The sequence below is a fragment of the Rhipicephalus microplus genome, chromosome 2 (genome assembly GCF_043290135.1).
Source record: "Rhipicephalus microplus isolate Deutch F79 chromosome 2, USDA_Rmic, whole genome shotgun sequence".
Taxonomy (NCBI): domain Eukaryota; kingdom Metazoa; phylum Arthropoda; class Arachnida; order Ixodida; family Ixodidae; genus Rhipicephalus; species Rhipicephalus microplus.
In genome coordinates this window covers 121,015,368-121,034,886 of record NC_134701.1, presented here as the reverse complement: position 1 = coordinate 121,034,886, position 19,519 = coordinate 121,015,368, and the positions used below count along the sequence as shown (strand labels likewise).

The window sequence follows — 19,519 nt, the reverse complement described above, 5'->3', positions numbered from 1 at the left end:
CTTTCTTTTTCACAGAACTTGTGTATCCAAAGCAGGCCTTCAGTTCCTCAACAACTATATCCTAAGTGGTTATATATCCCGGTGGTTCCCAAACCAAAGCAAAGCGGTCCCGGCAAGGAAGAATACTACGTTCACGAGCTTCACCGGCGTGCCCCATTCGCAGTTGCGGCCTAATCTGTCGTAGTGTTTTAGCCAAGCATTCACGTCTTCCTCAGTTTTACCTGAGATTATCCGTGGTTAGGCACCCAACAGTCTGGTTGTCAAGGCCGACGGCCACCTTGTGCCATGTCGATCGCTCTGGTGGATGCAGCAGCGTAGTACGCCAACGGGATTTCTGTGTCATCGTTCATGCTGGTGTTGTTCAGGGGTAAGCCAGCTAAGCGTCTGCTTCTTTGAAGAACTTCTGCTACGGGACCAGGACGGCGAATTACCAAGCACCGCTCCACGTAAAGTGTCGTGGATGTGGTGGGTTTATTTACACTGAAAATGTAAGCGCTCAACTGTCACTGCTGAATCCCCATCGCTCGAGAGCGTCCCACTTCCTCTTCTTTCTCGCTCTTTCAGTCCGCGTTACAGTATAATTGCTCCGCCGCGCACATAGGCACAGCAGCAAACTAGAGCACCAGCCGAGTGAGTTGGACGTTAGCAATGCTATTGGATGGAGGCGAGTCTTTTTCATAATCGCTTCTGGTGAAAAAGTAGCCATCCCGGTGACCTTGCGAGTTTTAGGCAGAGGTACATGGTACGGCTGGGTGTGAGAAACATAGACGTCAGGTACACGCCGGCGCAGGTCATTCAATAGATAAACTGGCTCGATAAGAAAATAATCAAAGAAGTTTTCTACGAAACCGCCTAAGGTCCCTCGTACCAGGGAAAAGCTTCGGAGAGAGTACCATAGCTTGGTTTGGGACAGATAGCCACACAAGAAATCTGACGGCATGGGTAATGCATATCCCACCATAAATGGTGATTGCGAAGCTATGACACGCTCACAACTGTAAAATAAGTATGACAGGGTGACTTAGCGTATCCGTTGATTTCATGGTATTCCGGTTAGATATTAGTATACATAGCGATCGGAAAGATTAGCACAACACGGCAAATTATAATTTATGGTTATGACCACCCACTGACTACGTCGGTGGCTTTCTGAGAGTGACGTTTCATTTCAATGCAGGTTAGGTATCACAAATTATGTAGTGTTATTCTGTATTGACACGCAAAGCCCCTTACATCAGTGAATTGAAAAATAAAACAGCAGCATAATTAGCCTAGTCTTGAGAGCATCAAAGCATACTCAGTGTTTGTACATTTACGGCAATATAATGCGAAATGTTTCTGTTCAATTCCCAAGAAAATTGGAAGCCTCCTACTACAGTGCGCCATTTTTTCCTCTTTTGATTCGGCTGCATTTAAATAAAAGAAAAAAAAACAAATGAGTTCTCCAAGTACAACCTACGTCAGTAGGTTGTACTTGGAGAACCAAATCCACCAACTTGTAACGTTTGCTTAAGAGCACTCGTAGCACTTGTAGTTTGGGAACTTGTAGTTTATTGAGTCGGGTGTGGCGGGTCAAATTGGGCGCAGGAGGCACCACACAAGTTATTCAGAGGTATATATTTTTTTGAATGACTGGGCCCTAGATTAGCTGTAGTCGGCGGTTCAGTCACCTGAAGTTCCTTCACTGTGCAAGGTTACAGTTATCATGCATGAGCTGCAGCTGAACCGCAAACTGTGTGGGCGAAGTGACACCTGAGCAGCACTGCATGGCGCCTGAAAATTGCTGTGTCACCGTATGATTCGGAAGTGGCACGCATGCAAAAATCAATGTTGGCCGCTCACTATCCTACCTTTCTTGAATCTAGAGGAACTCTTACCACACTGAGTGCTTGTGTATGTCCACATCTGTGAAGTTTGTGTTAGCTCAATTTCAGTTGCGCCAAGACAGAACATAGCTTTACTCATAGGCACCCCCCTTATCTTGAGCAGAGCTTCGAACATGTCTTGTAGATGTAATCGATGCTGCTGGCTGAAAAGTCGTAAATGACAACTTGGGCATGCTGTAATCTCCGACTTGTCGCTATATTAGCTGCAAAGCAACATAGAATCAGTACAATTCAAAAGTACCAAGATTGCGTGTGAGTATGCTGCTGATCTGAAGTCAAAGACTCTCCTGTTATACTGATGGCATCAGCTTTGAGTACCCACGAATAATGTGATGGAGGATACATTTCCATGAAAAAGTAGTGAAGTATGTTTGACAACTTCTGAAGTGTAATATATAACGATAACATAACTACATGTCTTGCAAAATGAAGCGTGTCAGCATTTGTGTTTACGTTTTTTTCCACAAAGAATAAATACAATAATTTGGCAGTGCGTTGTACAGCAGCATTTCATTATTCAGAACCACAACTTTTTACGGGAATGACGTTAACTTAGGAATTATTTGTCTAATTATTGAAACAAAGAAATTTTCAGCGCAGTTTGACGTTCTCAATATTAGAAAAAGCTTCAGTGCACTGAAGATCATTGGCGAACTTTGCAGAAGTTGAACATCGGTAGTGATATTGTGAAATAACACGTGCAGTCTTACTGGCACTGCACGTAGAGAACAAGGAAAGGTTTATTATTTCATTTTACAATACAAACAGATGGGATATACGTACAATAGTTATGCCATCATCTTCAGACAAATGCACAGATGCCATCTGTTCTTCATCATGATACAAGTTCTTCTCCAGTTCAGAACCCCTCATCTGCAAAAAAATATGTTTAAAAAAAGATTTTACGGCAAAACATACAACAACGTGGTGGTCACAACAACGTTGGAGGACCCTACAAACGAATAGATTTTTAAGAGGCTCTGGTAGAATCTTTTTAAGCGATACTACCGATAAAATAATTATGTCAGTGGACATGCGCACGCACCTCGTTTATAAAAAACAACTGCCAAATATAGCTCACCACGTATGCAAAATGAATTGTAAAGTACTTGCAATTTAACTATGCGATAAACACAGCTCGTTCCTCACAGGGACATCAACACGGCTTTAACGTAAACAATTGACAACCACATACGTGACGGCTTTGTGTTGACTACTGCGTTTGATGCGAGTGCCTTTTGAAGCAGTTTTAGACGAGGCGCTCAGTAAATGCGTTGACGTAGCTGGCGCCCGCCACAAGTGCATGATTACTTTATCAGCACACATGACAATATGAGCCCCCAAAAGACCGCTCTGTTATACCAAGTCTCTTGGGCGTTACGTTGCACAAAACCGTAACAGGATACTAGACAAATGAATGAATTAGAAGTTATGAGCATTCTCGGAAACATCACGACGAGTCCCGACAAAACTAGAACAACGTTTCAACCTTATGATATAGAAAAAAAAATCTAGTGTTCAGTGTATAAGTGTAAACGAACCATACGGCATGAGGGGGGGGGGGGCATCTCGCTGCTAATGAAGAATCAATTTTTCTTGTCTTCTTTTTCCGCACAATACCGAAGCCAAAGCTATCTTTTTTGTGAAGTGACGTGTGACTCAGAGACTGTATTCAGTGCGTGTTTTTATGGGAAGATGTCCTCTAGTTATGAAAGCACATTCACGATTCAACGATTGACGCAACACAACATGCCAAGCTCGGAAAGATTGGTGATTAATGATTTTAGTTTGGCTGACGAAGACTGAAAGGCTATGAATGAGTCGTCGTCAACTTTGAATGCTTGCTTAACATTATTTTTGCCTATCTTTTGACATTATTCAGCAATTCTTCAACGAGGCTACACGCACGCGAGATGCCGCAAAAAAGGCTCTGAATCTTATTCTTCTTCGCCAACGCTTTTCAGTAAGTGCTAATAAATCGATTGTAAATATTACCATTACGTAAAACTAAGAACAGCAATAAGGTTCATGATTTACCAATGCACTAATAAATCGTATTGAAATATCAGTGAATAAAGACTTTCAAATGTGGAATGACACCAGTATAATAACGCGCTGACACAATGAAATAATTATCTATTTAGACCTCAGCCATCACGCATTACGCGACATAAAGAGTTTCCGGATTACCTGAAACTAGATTGCATTTTTAAATGCGAAGAATTTCTTAGCAAACTTGGGTGACTTTGAGCTTATCTATCTATCTATCTATCTATCTATCTATCTATCTATCTATCTATCTATCTATCTATCTATCTATCTATCTATCTATCTATCTGTCTATCTATCTATCTATATATCGATTCGATTTGTGGGGTTTAACGTCCCACAACCACCACATGATTATGAGAGACGCCGTAGTGAAAGGCTCCGGAAATTTGGACCACTTGGGGTTCTTTAACGTGCACTCAAATCAGAGTACACGGTATCTATCTATCTATCTATCTATCTATCTATCTATCTATCTATCTATCTATCTATCTATCTATCTATCTATCTATCTATCTGTCTGTCTGTCTGTCTGTCTGTCTGTCTGTCTGTCTGCCTGTCTATCTATCTATCTATCTATCGATTCGATTTGTGGGGCTTAACGTCCCAAAACCACCACATGATTATGAGAGACGCCGTAGTGAAAGGCTCCGAAAATTTGGACCACCTGGGGTTCTTTAACGTGCACCCAAATCAGAGTACACTGTATCTATCTATCTATCTATCGGTCTATCTATCTATCTATCTATCTATCAATCTATCTATCTATCGATTCGATTTGTGGGGTTTAACGTCCCAAAACCACCACATGATTATGAGAGACGCCGTAGTGAAGGGCTCCGAAAATTTGGACCACCTGGGGTTCTTTAGCGTGCACCCAAATCAGAGTATACGGTATCTACCTATCTATCTATCTATCCATTCGATTTTTGGGGTTTAACGTCCCAAAACCACCACATGATTATGAGAGACGCCGTAGTGAAGGGCTCCGGAAATTTGGACCACCTGGGGTTCTTTAACGTGCACCCAAATCAGAGTACATAGTATCTATCTATCTATCTATCTATCTATCTATCTATCTATCTATCTAGCAGCCTACGACTTTCAGCTTCCTGGTCGTTTCAATAATGCTATCGATACCAAAGTTGATATGGCGCAAGATGACTCTATGGAGAACATATTTGAGTAGTCATAACAATAAAACCATGACATATATGTCATGAATGACCTGATTTACATTTCAAGGTCTTGCAGCTCTTGCGGTGGTTTTGTCCCTCGTAGTACGTAACCACCAGTGGCACATACCCGAAATAGGTATAACATTTGACTGCCAAGGTCGTGCCGGTGAGAGACGTCTTTTGTGCTTTGTTTAACAATAAAAAATAGTGCTCAATGTACATGCCAATGGCTGCTAATGGGGAATGAGAGACAGGAGCATTCGGCTTTTAGTCAACACGCACGCTGCGATCCCCATTAGCAGCCATTGGCATGTACATTGAGCACTATCGGTCAAGAAAGGGTTGCTACATTATACTCGCTGGGTGTAGCCTCCTTAGTTTTAGAAAGGTTTAGCGAGCGTTGAGCCACAGAGCCATGAATATAATGAACTAGTATATACCACGAATTAATTCGAGGTGGTTAAAGGCGGGAAGCAGATACGAAGCGCAAGCCGTAAGAAATAAAAAGCTGAATCCTCCTGTCTCTCATTTCACATTAGCAGCCACTTCCATGTACATTAAGCACTATCTGACAGAAAAAGGTTGCTAAGTTATACTCGCTAGGCGTAACCTCCTTGGTTTTAGAAAGGTTTAGCGAGCATTGGGCCGCAGTGCCATGAATACAGTGAACTAGTATGTACCATGAACTCAAGGTGATTGAAGGTGGGAAGCCGTAAGAAAGGGTGCGTGTGCCACCTCTCGTTTAGTCCTTGGAATGTCCACTGAATGGCGGTGCTTCTATATGGGGAATATATGATGAAAAGATGCGAGATTATGGGACTTGGAGTGTTGAGTAGATGGACGAACGGACACACAGACAGATGCATGGATGGACGCATGAATGTACGCAAGCGCGGATGCATGAACGAACGCAGGGATGGGCACACGAACATACGCATGAACGGTCACACAGACGGACGCATGCACGGACGAATGCTTCGCCCCACTCTCCATCATTCACTCCGTGAATATGCTGCCATTTTTTTTTTCATATATTCACAGGCGTGCGCCGCGCTGCGTTGCATTGAAGCATTCCCATTTCAGCTTGTCCGGCGTCCCTCTGTCTCGAAAAGAGAGAGACCCATTGTTGTCTGGGTAACGCATCAGCGGGAATTTCGGGCCGTTTGCCATCGGGCTGCGCCGACGGTCGCTTGGCGTGAGACTATAGAGCGCTTGCGCCCCGCCGTGGTGGTCTAGTGGCTAAGGTTTTCGGCTGCTGACCCGCAGGTCGCGGGATAGAATCCCGGCTGCAGCGGCTGCATTTCCGATGGAGACGGAAATTTTGTAGGCCCGTATGCTCAGATTTGGGTGCACGTTAAAGAACCCGAGGTGGTCAAAATTTCCGTTGCCCTCCACTACGGCGTCTCTCATAATCATATGGTGGTTTGGGGACGTTAAACCCCACATATCAATATACAGTGCTCGCGTTTTGCTAACGTAATGTCGCTGTGCCCAGCGTGCGCACGCACCAACGCTACTTTGTAGTATATAGGGCCCTTCATGATGCGCTCGCGGCCGTTTTCCTAGCTCGACATATCCTAAATTTGGTGTTACGTGACGTCAATGGGTGACGAAATTTATGACTGGCGCAAACATGATAATGTTAATACACGTGTCATAGAAAAACATGACACAATACCACGCTAATAGCGTGTTCCCAACCATTTCGCTAGCTCTGCATATACTGAATTTGGTATCTCATAAAGTGAATAGACGACGGAGGTAAACAATACATCTAAACCTAATAATCATGACACGGAAGTCGTGTACGGCATCATTTACCTCCACCTCGTAACGTTTTGCTAATTTCAAAGTGACATATCAACTTTTTCTATCGGTGCTTCTCACATCATCGATTCCCACTTTTCGTGGGATCTGGCAATTTTTTCGTATTGGTAACTGTGCCCTCCTGCCCACCAAAAACTAACTAAAGGTCAAACCCATGGGTCACGCACAAGCCGAGATCCCGCATGAATTGGCCTTATGTAACAGTGATAACTGGCCAAGGGTGTCCATAAACTTGAAACTGCAGTACGTTAAAGCTGATTTTTTAGATAAAGCCATGGCAGCAAACGTCCAAATTATGAACCTACATCCATCGAATTTTCTTGAAAATAGCCGCTACAGGTAATGAAAATGCTTCAGAGTAAAGATGATAGTAGAGCAACTATCTGTCGAAGAAAAATATTGAGAAGCTGATTGCACTAATGCATTTTTTCAGTCAGTATTCACAGCTGAAACAGATATACACTCAGGTCAGATCGCGCATTATCACGAGCATGAACCTTCTGTTATAAAATTATTCCGAAAAATATAGTGGTACCATTAACATTACGAATGCATTGCTTCGAGGTAAGCAGATTGGAATAGCAAATATGTCGGGCTAAGTTTAGACGCGTAGCATTTCCTTGCGTACTGCTGAACTTTGGGCGTATCTATCTATCTATCTATCTATCTATCTATCTATCTATCTATCTATCTATCTATCTATCTATCTATCTATCTATATCTTTTATCTATTTATCTATCTGTCTGTCTATCGATTGATCTATTTATCTATCTTTTCTTCTCCTTGTCTGTATGTCAATCTGTCTATCTACACATCTGTATATCTATACATCAATTCATCTGTATCTATCAACTATCTATCTATCTGTCTATCTATCTGTCTATTGATTGATCTATTTATCTATCTGTTCTTCTTCATGTCGGTCTAACTGTCATTCGATCTATCTATTCATCTATCTATCTATCTATCCATCTATCTATCTATCTATCTATCTATCTATCTACCTATCTATCTATCTATCCATCTATCTATCTATCTATCTATCCATCTATCTATCTATCTATCTCTTCGTCTGTCTGTCTGTCTGTCTGTCTGTCTGTCTGTCTGTCTGTCTGTCTGTCTGTCTGTCTGTCTGTCTGTCTGTCTGTCTGTATAGTCACTTGCCCTGCTGCCGTGGTCTAGTGGCTTAGGTGCTCGGCTGCTGTCCCGCAGGTCGCAGGTTGAAGTCCCGGCCCTGGCGATCGCATTTTCAAACAAAGCGAAAATGCTGTAGGCATGTATGCTCAGATTTAGTTGAACGTTGAAGAATCTCAGGAGATCGGTATTTCTGGAGCTTTTCGACGACAGCATCTCTCATATTCATACAGTGTTTTAGGACATTAAGCCCCATATCTCAATCAATTATACAGACACCTAGGTCTGAATGCCCCTATGATAACTTCCCCACCTTCGTGTCAGAAAAAATGTTTATAAAAAGGTGAGAGGGTATGACGATTGAGACAGTTTGGACGTCACATAAAGAATTGAAAATTTCTTAGCGTGCAATGTAATATCCTTTCTTCTAAACGCGTATGCCACATACCAGTATACCACGGGCCACAGCATGTGTGTAGGCGCCGCAGGTCACTAAACGTAGTGTATATCTCTTATAAGTACCTGGTGCTAACTACTAAAACATATAATATGAAACACACCATAGTTTTTCTCAAACGACTACGCGTTTTCTACCAAGCCTGCACGACTTTTGGGTTGGTATAGGAACCATAACACAAATGACCAAATTTGTGCATGAAGTTGCACATGGCCTCTTTATCTAAAATGAAACAGATATGATTCTAATGAATTTTGTAAAAGCATTTGGCACTGTTTGTAATAAAAAATAACTGCATAACTGCAAGTCATGTTGAAAATCAGTTCACTTACATGTAGAAATAAACACTTAGAGCTTAATCAATAACAGCTGTATTTTTGGACACACGACATCTAAAGCTGTTTTCTATGTCATGGGGGATACCACAAAGACAAGTACTTCCACCGTTGTTATTCACACAATAAATATAAACGATATTTTTTTCAATTCAATTCGATTATAATTTTCTAGTTTATACATGCTGGCCACGTTAATACATGCTAACTGGGTTAAAAGCTACATAAGTAGCTGGACGAGACCCAACTACCAGACTATACAAGACAGTAACGACAAGCAGATCCGTGCATTGGCGAGCAAACCAGATAGTAAAACAATTTAAATGGGATATTATAATTACACATCATTAGGGTTATATAATTCCAGCGTGACAACTCCACAAGAAATAAAGTGAAGTAAAATAAATACATGCGCATAAAAATCTGAAAAATTTTACGTACAATAAAGTATCATAAAGAGAGAAGCAATAAACAGAAATATCAACAATACAAAAATGTACACCGTAATATTATCAGCAAAAAATTCATACCGCCGCAAAAAATTCATGTAGTCATAATAACTACGCTAATAAAAGGTATCATTGACGCACTTTTCAATTGCGCAGAATGTCACAGTATGTGACATAATATGTGAAAAATATATAAACACAATTTTTTTAATTAGGCACGCGAATTTTTCATATTTATTTTAAGTAGATCGCAGAATATATACCAACGACTGGTGTTTATAATGCGTCCTGGAATATGAAACCAACCATGTTTCAGGGTTCCTAGTGTTCATAATACTTGCACGACGTTCTAAACAGGCCAACTGTTTCATGTATTTCTTGAGATATTCAGAGGCATATTGCGCAGTATGTAACAAACGAAAATTATAAAGGTTGTCAATTCTAATACCATTGTATTTAGAAAACCCTTCTCTAGGGCTGAAATAATAGTCTGTGTAGCCAATATAGCAAATTCTCTTCCTCTGTGGCATCGAAACTCTACGTATGATAGCTATAGTAGTTGTGCTCCGTACTAAAGAGCAATTATTTAATTAGGCATGAAATGAAGCATTGTAGGCGTGCAATTTGTTTTTTCTAGGACGCAAACAATGGCGTCGTGATAGGACACCTGTCACAAAAGAGAGATTTTTCTCAGGTAATCTACATGCCTGTCCCAAGTGAGCTGGTAAGAAAAGTGCACGCGAAAATTTTGTGCCTTTCAAGAATTTCAGTTTTTAACCTTCAGATGAAATCGTACTATTTAACTGAAGATATTTATTTTTGGAGCGAAAAATGATTACTTTAGTTTTCTTCGCGTTGATCTTGAGTTGATTTAGCTGAGACTAGATAGACTACTTTCTTAGCAATTCATTACAATCAGTTGTCATGTTACGCAAGTTGTTCGCACAACGAACATCTATTCTATCCTTAGCCTTTTTGTTGAAGTCTGTTAGAGACCTCGAAATCAATAGCCATATAGACTACTTCGCTCGGAGTGCTTACCTAACCACAATATCAGTTTCGTGTTAAACACGGCAGGTATCAACAAACCTAGCGAAATTTCTACCGTGACAAAGAGAATCGAAAGATGCCTCACACTTCGCCTAGGTTGTCGACGACGCCATGTTACCCGATGTAATCGAACATAAATATTGAAGTGTGATGCTTACTTCATACCTTAAATGCAGCCAACACTTTGATAACGTTACCACAAATTATTTTCGGGGCGAAGCCGCCTAAGCTGTAGGTCATGCGTCCGCAATGTATGTAGTAGTATTAGCAGTAGTAGTAGTAGTAGTAGTAGTAGTAGTAGTAGTAGTAGTAGTAGTAGTAGTAGTAGTTGTAGTATAGTAGTTGTAGTATAGTAGTAGTAGAAGTAGTAGTAGTAGATGTAGTAGTAGTAGTAGTAGTAGTAGTAGTAGTAGTAGTTGTAGCATTAGTAGTAGTAGTTCTTCCCAATGGCAGAAAGTTTGTGGTCTGCAACGCGCTTTTCCTTCGTCGTCATGAGGGTGATCGTCATTGTCGTGGACGATTACGGTGCGACAGAAAACAAGCTTCTTTCGTAAAGCTGCTTTGCATCTAACATTTTCCTAATCACGTAACGCTATGCATACTTCCATCCTCAAACTTGTCGATTGACTCTTTTTGGTACAGAAAGAACACACATGGCTTGATTTGAACATCTTCCAATGCTGTTTTATATGCTGTTTTAATGGCAGTTTTATTGTATAAATGCCGTTCTACCTCTCTCCTTTTTGCTTTAGTGTTGTTACAAATGTATTCAATTTCAGTGCATGCATTTATGTGATCACTATTTATTTATATATATTGTAACATCTTCTCCCCAGCACTGTTGCGTATTTATTGTTCTCAACACATTCCCTATATTTTACCAATTGCCTCTCCCTATTTTCACGCTCTCATATGAGAAGAGCAGTATTTGAAAAAAATAAGTAATGAATAGGAAGTTGAACACAGCTTCAATCGTTGAAATAAGAAAGACCAAAAGGCTGAAGAACCAAATAATACATCCACATAGTCCCTTAACAGGTTCATATAAAAGACTGTCCAACATATTCCTTCAATATGTTGTAAAGCAAATGGTGGCCGACTATATGAACCAAACTACCGAAATTATTTTGAAATAATAAAGAGAAACAGAACGTTTACAGAAGTGCTCAAACCGTATAAATTTACCTGATGAATTGTTTTTGGTGATAACGTCTGGCATTCTCTATAGCTGCAGAATGTGTTCAAGACTGTTGCTTTTATGTAAATGAGAAAAACGTACTCTTGCGACGACTAAGCCAAAAGAAAACAATGTAAAATAGGACTTACGTGGTAAGCAATTGGTACCCCATCCCGAGTGCTATGAATGAAGAACTCTTCTGAGAAAATAGAACTTTTCCGCAGAGTCAGTGTTATGTCATCTGATATTTTCACAATCTTTGAGCCATCTTCAGCTCTGCTTTCTAGCATTCTTGGATAGAAAGTTTCAGCGGCTGAAAAAGAAAACTTCATTAATATTCATCTGCCGAACTTTTCCCATTTTCGTTGAACAAAAGTCCTGATCCGAGTGAACACGCTGAAATTTCTACTCAACAATGGTTAATTGCCCACATAACAAAACTGCGCCTTTGCTCTATGTGCACAATATATATATATATATATATATATATATATATATATATATATATATATATATATATATATATATATATATATACATGCAGCGTTTTTGGCTCCCGTGTACCCTTCAGTGAGGCACAGCAGAGAAGCGGGCCCGATTTTTCATAGAGAACATTGTGCTGAGAGACGGTGCACTGTTGATCATTATAACAGATCGTGGAACCAGATTCACGCCGCGCTTTTAGATCATGTGTTGGTGCTCAGTGGTAGTATTCATCGTAAGTCGACAGCCTACCATCCACAAACCAACGAGTTGACCGAGTGGCTCAACAAAACTCTGGAAGACATGCTTTCAATGTACGTGGGCATTGAGCACAAAAATTGGGACAATATTTTCCCTTACATAACGTTTGCATACAGTACTGGTAAACAAAAAACCACACGGATGACCCCATCCAGCCTGGTTCACGGACGATAAGTAAGGACGATGTTGGACATCATGCTGCGATACGAATGCGATGACAACAAAAGGAGTGCCGACACGTTCACTCAACGCGCAGAGGAAGCCAAGCAGCTTGCACGTCTGCGAATGTCCCAACAATAAGAGTACGACGCAGGTCGCTGTAACCTACGTCATACACCTGTAACGTACAAAACCGGGAACAGGTTACGGGTGTCGACACCTCTACGAAGATGGGGGCTATCCGAAAAGTTGCTCAGAAGATACTTCGGGCCTTACCGAGTGCTGCGATGAATAAGTGACGCTAGCTACGAGGTCATCCCCGATTGCCCAAGCAGTAAAAGGTGTCACCAGCACCGACCTCAACTTTTGCACGTAGTGCGCATCAAAATATACGTCATCGAGTGTTTCTGCGAAGCACCATCGCTTGTACAAAGTGACTTTATGCGCAATTGACTGGTTCAGCTATAACATCCGGGTGATGCCACGCTCAAAATAGACAGAGAACGAAAACGAGGTGCACGCCAATGGTCTAGTAAAAAGGGACACTGATAAAAAACGACTTGCTTTTGTTTATATCTTTGCCTTTGGCTGCTGCATAAAAACTGTGCGTCAGTTCTCGGATTCAACGTCTCGGTGGTCTGCTCACGTTGAATTGCGACAAATGTTCTCTAAAAAGTGACAGATCGTAGGGGAAACACCTTGTGTAGTAAATTAGCCACAGTGTGCTCACACAATGACGTGGTTATGTTGCGCAGCACATGTTCAGGCAATGCGTTTCATTCAATGATTGCCGGATGAAAAAAATTGTTTGGTGGAGTTGGTTTGGCAAGAATACTCGATTGGCTTAAACTATCTATATGAATCTGTAGGGCACCGGTAATGTGGCTTATTATACGAATCCCTGTCTACATTACCCCCTCATAATTATTTAGGTAAAGTGTTTTAGGCCTCTCTCGATAGCTTTGTGTTTCAATTCTTTAGAGCTTCTTGTCCTGTATTAGAGCACTATTGGATCTGTGACGACGGCCCTAATAATTTCTTATGTATGTTTTCAGTTTCACAAACGTTTTATTAGGTGTAAGGACCCCAGAAAAGAGTAGCTTATTCTAACAATAGTCTTATGAAAGTGTTGTACGCCAAAAATGTTATAATAATTGTAGATTCAGCCCCAGTTTTCCTCAGGTAGCTGAGTTTCTTCATGGTCTTTGTTTAGTGCGAGTTACCTGCTCATTTCCCTTAGGGCCGACGCGACAACTAAACCAATAAATTTATACTCATTGTAAGCAATACATTATGAGCAATAACTATATAGCAATATTAGCATAAAGGTCTTGTGGGCCTAACCAGCATATAAATATGAGGCACATCGTAGGGAATATTCCGGTGTTATTCATACCATTCGGTGGTCATTAGTGAGTGATTGCAATCGTTTCAAGCAGGTGTACCGTCGTATCATCCACCACTACTTTACAGCCAAATGTCTCAGCAACCTAAGTTTCATTGGTCATCATCACAAATGAGAATGCTCACAGTGTTCGCGAATAGTTGAACTTTATTTGTACGAGGTCGTTTGAAATGCTATGCGCTTACTAGAAATTTCATACAACTCATATATTCACTTTGAATTGAACTCATATGCAAAAATATAGGTGTGACATATTCTTCTTAACCAGTGTGCTATCCGGGTGATCAACGAGTTAAAAGTTATGAAGTAATCATGCTATAACGATATGCTATAGGAAGGGGAACAGCACTCTCACGCCAGCTATTGGGATTAAAACCAGTACCTATGGTTTTCTGAATTTGTCACCGCAAATGCCCAATTTCTTATTTTTTGTGCTCCTGAACAGGACACATAAATGAATTTTCAAATTTTGCTCATATCTCCTGCAGTAACGTTGTGTACTACACAAAATAAGCCAAGGCATGTGATGTTCCCCCTTGTGCATGATAATAACTTCACAAACAGCACTCATTTTACTTCACTTATCAGCTTATTGCTGCCATAGATAATTTGCTAAAGACGCTACCAAGTCCAATGCGTCAATCTACAAGCCCTTTTCTGAGAGCAACGTCAAAATTATCATTTTTATCTGCTCAGATTATGAATTTAACCTAGAAGAAACATCTAAGCAATTTAAGATATACATTGATGTCCAAGATCTATGAAACATGCATAAATTCTGAATTGACCCACATTCGAGACAACACCTGCTGAAAGAGAATAGAGCCACCGTATTATCGCTTGCTTCATTGCAATTGAATGTTAACTGCCTTAGCATAAACACTGAAGTGTTTGCATGAGGCCTTAATTTCTGTATTGGGTGCATGCTTTGCACCACGAGCAAATATGCGTGTGAAATCTTTTTGAACTTGTTATGTGCGCAATTCCTGGTCTTAAGCTTGAGAAAACTCGCAGTACCGTGTGTGCCCCACGTGATGGGTGGCCGGCTGTAAACGACGAAGTTGTTATGAAAATCGCACGTTCAATCGCTTATACAACGCGGTATTAGTAGTGTGTGCTACGACTGTTGTGTGGCATGAACGCATTTCGCCGCCTGATTCTTTGCACATCGACCGTAGTGGAGTGCTGCAGTCATTAAGTACACAAATTGCGGCGCGCAAGAAGTGGCATGCGCGTAAGATCCTCCAACGTACTTTTAAAAGCGAAGCGTTTCTTAGCAAACTTCAGCGACATTGACCATATCTATCCATCTGTCTATCGATCTATCTATCTATCTATCTATCTATCTATCTATCTATCTATCTATCTCTCTATTTATCTATCGATCTATCTATCTATCTATATCTATCTATCTATTTATCTATCTATCTAGCTGCCTAAAGCTTTTAGCTTTCCTGGCGGTTTGGGTATTATCAATATGAAAATTGGTATGGCACAACATGGCTGTATGGCGAGCATGATTGACTAGTTGTATCATGAAAATCAAGAAATGCATCTCATGATCGTCATGATTTAGATTTCATGATCTTGCTGCTCTTGCACTGGTTTGTTTACATAACATGTTGCAAAACTATGGTATGGCATGACTGGATGGGGAACACAAGTGAGAGAACTTGACATGGAAATCATGACACGCATGTCACGTAACAACATGACTAAATTTCACGCTGATTATGCACTCGAGGCCATTTCGCTAACTTCCCATATACCAAATTTGGTACTACGTGACGCGAACAGACCGTGAAGGTAAATGACACGTCCAAACAAGATAATCCTGAGAGGCATGCAATGTAACCACATGAATACATGAAGCAATCATGATGCGCTCGCGGGCATTTCGGTTGCTTCACGTACAAAAAATTTGGTATTACGGGACGTGAATGAATGCCGAAGCTATATGACTAGTGCAAACAAGACAATTATGAGATGCGTGTTTTTTTTTACCAACATGACACGCTCACGACGCCCTCAAGATCATTTCGCTAAGTCAACATATACTAAACTTAGTATCACGTGAAAGAGTGAGGGAGTGACAGAGAACAACTTTCTTATGGCCCAGTGCAGACGCTGAAGTTCCTACGCGTCACGCGGCTACTCCCACGTGAGGACCAAAAGGTCTAGCCTGACGGCCTTGTCGTGGGCACACTGGATGGCCAGGATTTGGTCCTGAAGTTCTGGGCCATGCAGAAGCGCATCCCATTCGGGCCTGCTATAAGTCGGCCCAAGCGAACCGCACTTCTAGGGTATGTGCGCTAATGTAGCGGTCTGCCCGCAAGCGGTGCAGTTGGCATCTGGGAAGTGGAAGGATCAATTGAAATTAGGTATGCTAACGACGGGTACGAACGGGTTTGAAGTAAGCACAACGAGACGGCCTGTGTTCTATTGAGTTTGCAATGTGGCATTGGGAATGCCCGCCTCGCCATGTAATCTCGTAATCTCGTTGTGTGTGGATGTAACTTCATAATCTCATTGTGTGTGGATGCGCAAGCCACACACAACGGAGAAGCAGCCATACTACTTTCACGTATCAGTGCTGCCAGTAATCTTCGACGACTTGCGCGTGAAATCACTTTTTCGCTATGGTGCCCACCAAGCTACGAGATGAATAGTCAACACCACCTGTCCTATTTGATGGCTCTCCGCATGCCTACTGAGCTCGACCGAAGAGAAGACACCCTTCTTCACGCTTATGGCTAGGGGTGTCATTTGCAAAATTCTATTGATTTGTCAACGGAATGGCCGACAACCCTCTTTACGTTGCCTGTCATTGCGAAGAGATGCTACACTACATCTTTTGAGACTGTCCGTTGTATGACATCCAGAGACAGTCACTGGCATCCGTTCTTGCGCGCATTGACAACAGCTTTCAGTGCCCGAGAGAAGACATTGTAATAGAAGGCGACAAGTTATTGTTGGAATTCCTTCTCGACACGTACTTGAACAAGCGGCCGTAACAACAATGTCACAAACCACGAAAGACAAGGCCGGACTATGACTGAGTGTGCGCGTGTGTGCTGCCTAATGTGCTGCGTTTATCTCTCTTCCCTCTCTAATTTCTATCTTTCATCTCGCCATCTCCCCCCCATGTGCAGGGTTGTAAACCAGCTGGCCATAGGCTGGTTAACCTCCCTGCTGTTCTTTTCCTGCTATTTTTCTTCCTTCGTTGTGTGTAGTAGGTGCGCCTTTATGTCCCGCGTCGTCAGCACTGAAGCCGTCACACCGGTCGAGAGCAGAGCGGTCTGTGAGCGCGTGCGCTGCTGTGGGGGCCGACTTGTTCGGGTTCAGTGCAACGCCATTTACGGAGCTGACATGCGCGGACAACCAATATAAGGAGTGAGGGACAATCGTTTCGCTGGTGAAGCTGTTCAAGATCCTGGCTGCCTGTGTTGATATGCGGCCCTATCAAAAAGGCTCTGACTGTGGATTTGGAGTCGCTGTACACCTCTTCGCACCGATCACTTAACAGAGCGAGTGTGATTGCCACTTATTCGGCTACCTGTGGGTTCGCTGTGCGTACCATGGTGCAGTTCGTAGTCGAGCCCGTCTGGTCCTCGACCACCGCTGCGAACTGTTTGCCGTCTCGATATGCTGCAGCATCAACGAAACTTGCAATTACGCCTCCTTTGACCAGTTACTTCAATAGAGCTGTCGCCCTTGGCCAACGACGTCCCTCATTGTTTACAGGGTGAGTATTGCGGGGTATTAGAGTAACAACGACGTTTTCATGTATATGTGTTGACATACGTAAGTTATTTGTTTCCAGCTCCATAGGGCTAAAACATAGCTCACTAATTATGCACAACCAGCCGTTGTAGTGGACAACTGAGCCAGCTGCAAGCGTGTCTGCACTTCCACGATCTCGGCAGCAGAGTTCAGCACACCAAGCGCGAGCAATTTCTCGGTGTGTGTGCGTAGGGGAAGCGCCAGTGCTTTCTTGGCGATCTTTCTAATAATCACGTCGAGCTTGTCCCACTCTGGCCTAAGCCAGTTGGGCATGGCAATAGAGTAGGTAAAGTGGCAGAGCATAAACGCATTGATTAGCCTTGACAAATTGTCTTTCTTAAGGCCCCTATGTCTCCTGGAGATTCTTTTGACGAATCGAAAAGCGTTGTCAGTCTTGAAGACGATCTTTCGTAGAGCGGTGCCGCTGCCACCCTTCGCTTCAATTAACATGCTGAGGATCCGAATGATGTCTACCCTCGAGATTTACTCGCGCCACTTGTGTAAATGTGTACATCGATTTTTACGATGGGTTTCCATCCCTTAGGTCAGCCACCTCGTTCTTTTCTATCGAGGAGGAGCTCCGACCTGGCTGGTGAGCATCTGAGTCCCGTTTGGTGCAGGTACAATTCGACCTCGGCGCTTGATGTGGTTGATGTTGTCAAAGGCCTTCTCTAGACCTAGGTCAAGAAGAGCATTTTTATCTCTAGAGTATCCCTCAAGAACTTGGTGCTTAATAAGCAGCATTGCAGCCTGCGTAGAAAGGCCGGTATGAAACCCTGTATTATTGTGCATCTAAGTCTCATTTCTTTCCAGGTAGTCGTTAAGTCTGTTGAGAATCGCGTGCTCTGCTACATTAACCACGCACTACGCGAAGGAGATGAGGCGAAGATTCTCAACGCTTGGAGACTTTCCGTACTTGGGAGTAAGTACGGTGTCAGCTAGTTTCCATTCCTCAGGAACACTGCCCGTTTCTCATGGTTCATTGATGTAACCAGTTACATGTTCTTTGGATGCGTTGTCGAGGTTTCTGAGGGCTCTATTCGTGATCCCGTCTGGCCCTGGTGCCGATTCTCGATTGAGCATTTTTATTACTCTTCTGATTTCAGCCTCTGAAAACTCTCAATCTACTTCAGAAAGAGGGGGCCATCATACTCTGGGAACACACCATATTTGTGCTCTCATTAGACTGTCAGGTACTTGGAAAAAAATTGGGTAACGAGTTCGTCAACGCCCTGTTCTTTAGTGGCTTCGTGTTGGACATAGGCTAAAGTGTGTCTCAGGTTGACCCGAGTGCTGTGCTCGTTTAAAAGGTGCTTCATGGATGCCAAGGTCATCTGGCAAGTCAATGGCAAGTTCATGGTGCCAGGACTTGCCATTTCTGACTTGACCGTCGATGGACTCAGAGCTCGTCTCACTGCTGCTTGCACAGTGTGTCGCAATGTTGTTCCCTTCGTTCAACTGATACTCTTTGCCGCAGCCTACGGTTGTGCCTCTGCTCCTTCCATCGAAAAATTAAAGCTGCCTTGGCTTCGAGCAGGGAGGCAAGCTTACTGTCCATCTTCTCCACATTTAAATAAGTGTTTATCTTCTTGGTGGAAGCAGTCGTATCTCAGTGAATGCCTTCGCATCATTCTTCGAAATTGTCAGGAGCACTCGCCCTTGTACCACGAATACTTCGAAAACGTTCCCAGACAACCACCGTGAACTCTAGTATTCTGCTACGGTCCACTAATTAGAAGTTTGCAGAACGTAGTGGTCGCTGTCAAAATCCATGACGGCGTTGGCCCGTGTAGTCGTTTAAACATCCTTGCTGAAAGTGAAGTCTGGCTTCGGGTCTGTGCTCGCAGAGTTGCCTATCCGCGTAGTAAAAGCCTTATCAGTGATT

The 19,519-nt window shown here is 42.4% G+C and overlaps 1 protein-coding gene across 2 annotated transcripts in view; it reads right to left on the bottom strand.

Annotated features, from left to right (window-relative positions):
• The window catches only part of LOC119170766 (venom metalloproteinase BumaMPs1-like), a 186,003-nt gene that overhangs the window by 139,702 nt on the left and 26,782 nt on the right, over positions 1 to 19,519 (bottom strand). For both annotated transcript variants that reach the window (XM_075886733.1, XM_075886735.1), the window contains exons 2-3: positions 11,693 to 11,856; positions 2,670 to 2,759 (exon numbers count right to left, since the gene is read on the bottom strand). In XM_075886733.1, coding sequence (XP_075742848.1) covers positions 2,670 to 2,759; positions 11,693 to 11,856 — 254 coding nt within the window. The remainder of the gene's footprint in view (positions 1 to 2,669; positions 2,760 to 11,692; positions 11,857 to 19,519) is intronic.